Source organism: Octopus bimaculoides, chromosome 3 (assembly GCF_001194135.2).
Source record: "Octopus bimaculoides isolate UCB-OBI-ISO-001 chromosome 3, ASM119413v2, whole genome shotgun sequence".
NCBI lineage: Eukaryota > Metazoa > Mollusca > Cephalopoda > Octopoda > Octopodidae > Octopus > Octopus bimaculoides.
The window spans coordinates 29,708,027-29,712,289 of record NC_068983.1 but is presented as its reverse complement, the minus strand read 5'-3'; the positions used below and the strand labels follow the sequence as shown (position 1 = coordinate 29,712,289).

The 4,263-nt window shown below is 36.7% G+C and overlaps 1 protein-coding gene across 4 annotated transcripts in view; it reads left to right on the top strand.

Moving 5' to 3' along the window:
* LOC106876733 (solute carrier family 12 member 3) overlaps window positions 1-4,263 on the top strand; it is a 122,348-nt gene that overhangs the window by 74,130 nt on the left and 43,955 nt on the right. For all 4 annotated transcript variants that reach the window (XM_052966113.1, XM_052966114.1, XM_014925414.2 and 1 more), the window contains one exon: window positions 3,324-3,748. In XM_052966113.1, the coding sequence (XP_052822073.1) occupies window positions 3,324-3,748 (425 nt within the window). The remainder of the gene's footprint in view (window positions 1-3,323; window positions 3,749-4,263) is intronic.

Below are 4,263 nucleotides of genomic sequence, written 5' to 3'. Positions count from 1 at the left end.
ATATATGTATATACATATATATGTATGTGTGCGTGTCTGTGTTTGTCCCCCCAACATCACTTGACAACCGATGCTGGTGTGCTTACGTCCCCGTAACTTAGCGGTTCTGCAAAAGAGACCGATAGAATAAGTACTAGGCTTACAAAGAATAAGTCCTGGGGTCGATTTGCTCGGCTAAAGGCGGTGCTCCAGCATGGCCACAGTCAAATGACTGAAACAAGTAAAAGAGTAAAAGAGAGTAAAGAGTTTAATGCTAATTAGTTTTCAACATAATCGGTTAAATTTTTTGAAATGAATGCTCATTTGGAAGTAATGTTTGTTTATTTTTTGTTGCTGTTTTTTTTTAACTTCAAGTATGTCTGAATCGAAGGCATTTAAGCCATGATCATCCCAGATTTTTTGGTCGACCTACTTTACCCCAAACTACATCATCCAATGGGTCCTGCCGCCAGTTTTGTTTTAAAAGACAGATGAACTTGAAAGAGATTCGACTGGTATTTCTAGCAGGTTGAGCAACCATGTAGAGGCTATTACGTTGTTTGACAGATTAATGTCAATATACCTAAGATTTCTTTCAGCATATTTAGTTTCTATTCATATAAATTTGGCATTCAAAAATTTAATAGTGTTAAGTGAAGATTATCTTTCGGTTTAAATCTGTAGGCCTAATCTACCTACACGCTAATCTAAATTCGACAAATGATATTGTTCTCAGATGTTGCACAAATCCTTTTTCTTGACCCATGGCTTAGACGTTTTACTCAGCAAGTGTGTAGGGTTTTTTTTTTTTTTAGTGAAAGAACAGTAGTGTTATAACTTAAGACCCGAGGACACCTATTGCAAGAAAACGCAATAGTAAAGTGGACACTAACGTATTTTATATAGTACAAGAAAATTTAATTGAGTGAGAATACAACTCCAAAACAGATTATCAAGATGGCGAATTCATGTGAAACTAAACAGGAGAAACAACCCTGAAATTTTTAATAAAAATATATGGAATGCAATGGGGAGGGAGTGTGATCCACGGTATTATACTTTCAGTCTTACTGGAACTCTTTAGCGTCCTATTTCTTCAAAAATAGCTCAGGGCCCCATTTCAAAAATAGCTCAGCGCCCCATTTCAAAAATAGCGTTTTCAAAATCTTTCATCCTTTGCATGTTTAAAAACCCCCACAACAAAGAAAGATTAATTTGGGCCAAATAGAAGCTTATTTTGCGCACTGGTTTGTTTTTGATATGTTCTTGAACTATCTCTTGCAACATGTGCATCTTTTTGGATAAGGTGAGGATTTATATACAGGCCCGTCATTAGTTGTGTTTTCTGTTCACTGATAACACACGCCCGATTGATATCTAAACCAAACAAACTTTTTTTTAATGTGTTGAAAATATAAGCATTATACTTGGTTTCAACACTGCATTCTTAGGAAAAAATCCTGACCTCCCCTGAACACTCAGCTCCCCCTTAATATTTGCAACTTCATTGTCAGCTCACAATGTCTCCATTAGTTTAACCGTTAGTGAGGATCTTTAGAAGATAAGTACATTATATGATGTCTGTGAATGGCTAAAAAGTGGTAATGAAACTTAAAGGAATGACTTTGAATAAAAGTAAAAAGAAGTTGTGGACGCCTGATGCATTTAAAATGTGTAGCATGATTTTAAATTTCACTCATGTATGAAGTCCATAGAGCTTTCACTCGTTTGCCTTGAACATTGGCGTGTTGTTATTCTGAAAGATAATCCCTTGTTTGAGTAAACAACATTTCTGACCAGAAGAGGATTAATTTATACATTACGATAGCATTATGAGAATATAAAGAAAATGCCACGACGAATGATTTTCTTGAACTCCATTCTTTTATAAAATCTTTCAATGCGTCAGATCAACGCAGAATTCATTTGCTATCAAACTTGCATAACGATGACATTTTTTTGTAATTATTCCTTGTACAAGTATTTATGAATATATATATTTCTTATTTGCACTTGTAAAGAACTGGAACACCAACATTGTCTGTGTTTATATATGCATATGGTAGTGTTATATTTGAGAAAATAGATAATTTATAACACAACCTCGAGTCCTGAGATTGACGTCAATAGACGTAGTATTGTAATCCCCTTGTTTTTCAGCAGCTTAGCTTTACACAAATTTACTATCTCAGTTTATTGAATATGCATATCAGTATTCTTCGATTAAATGAATTGGGGAAAAGAATACCTGGTTGAATAGTTAGGTCTTTTTTAATTTTTTTTATTCTTTTGGACGACGGTCAAATCAACCCCAGTACTTATTTTAAGTCTAGTGCTTATTGTAACGATTTCTTTTTGCCAAACAGGCTGTTCAGCGGTGAGTCCTAAATACAAAGGCGGATACAGACATGCACGCCGAGCGCGCGTTAGGCTTTTAGATTGTATTGGAGCCGACATAATAGATTGTACTCTCGAAGCTCCAACACAACCACAATCTAATGACTGAAATCAGCAAGAAAAAATAAACCAATATCATCGATGATTGATTTCAATAAATTCATTTGATTTATATATCAAATTATACCAACTGTATTTCATTATCTCTGAATTCTGTAAAAACCAATGACTTCCACAAACTGTTGTCATATAGCCCCAGGTCAGTTACCCAAGGTAGACTATGGTTAAATGCATTTAAATTGTAACATTCTCTTTTGTTGTTTAGCTTCAAACTGGCTATGATCGAATAAACTTTTACTAAAATATATGATCACTTATTTACTTACTTAAGCCCTTTGCTCCCTATGGGGTAAAGGATTTCTACAGCTTTCCTCAACTGTTCTTGACTCTGGATTCAAAATCAATCTGTCGTGAAGGATTTGAATTGTCATCAATCCTTCTGAAACTTCACTTTTTTTTTCTATATAAAAGTATTGGCCCTGTGCAAACCCATTTTTATTTCTGGGAAGAGTTGGTCCATATTAATGTGGCCTCTATCCTTTGACACTGTGTTCCACTGCATAGTACTCAGGATTATTGATTTCTTATTGATCTTCTTGTTTAGCCCTGGATCAGCTCGAACAAAGCAGTCTTGTGATAAAAAACGTTTCGCTGCTTTTTCTCTCTGGACGCGGTCCACTTCGGTCTACAGTATCCAATGTATTTTACCTTTATTTGTTTTTAAAGATGACCTGATGTAATTTGAGAGACTTGACTGTTGTTTCTTGCAGATCGAATGGTCATGTAGGGGTTTCCTCTCTCTCCTTTTTTTAAACGTTTGCTTTGTGTTGTGCATTATTATCCATATAGACACGGTTTCTAGTTTAATCTGTCAATTTTGTTTTCAGAAATGGATAAAAAGAGGCTAGAAATTCCTAAAATTGAAATCAATACTGTACCGGAAGAAATCGAAGACGAAGAGGGCAACATCACAAATGGTCAATCAACATTTAACTTAAATCGTGAAAGATTCCAAGTGATCCCAGTTGGAACCCCTGTAAAATCTGCCCAGAGATCAAGACGGTCTAGTGATTCCTCCCGAATTTCCGATGGTGATCGCAAAGTATCAATTTCCATAATTGAAGATGATTTTCTTTCTCCGAAAAGTGCATTTCAGGGTCACCGTATGTCGGTTGACTCTAATTTTAGCAGCCAAACTATCGGTACACACACGCACGAAGCTTTACCACGTGCTGAAAACTATCGGGATCTTTTGTCACACGTGACTAATATGAAGTCTCGACCAACTTTAGATGAACTGCACGAAAGAACCGTAAGTAAAATTCTTATTTCTTAGCAATTCTCTCTTTCTTTGTCCCTGTCTGTCTGTCTCTCTCTGTCTCTGTCCCTCTCAATTCTAAGTGATCTTTATCCATGAGCAACCATTTTCAAGAATTGGGCCGCATGAGGCAAAGTTTATCATCGGGCATGTTGCACGTCTAAAAAAAGTAAAGTAATTTTTCCTTTAGAAAGTCCCACGGGCCACAAGTTGCCCATGAGCAATCTAGTGGAAGGGGTAATGCACAACCTTTGCAAGCTCCCAAAACTATGAGTGATAGGAGGAGGAAGGTAGAGTGAGTCTAGAAGGCGCAGGCATCATGACTGTGCAGTTAAGAAGTTCGCCTTGCAATAACATGCTGACGGGTTCAGTCTTACTGCGCAACTCTTTGGTAAGTGTCTTCTACTATAGCTCCGGGCCGACCAATGCCTTGTGAGTGAATTTACTAGACGGAAATTGATGTGGAAACCCGTTGAACACGTGTGTGTGTCTTTCAGTTACTCCCCCCC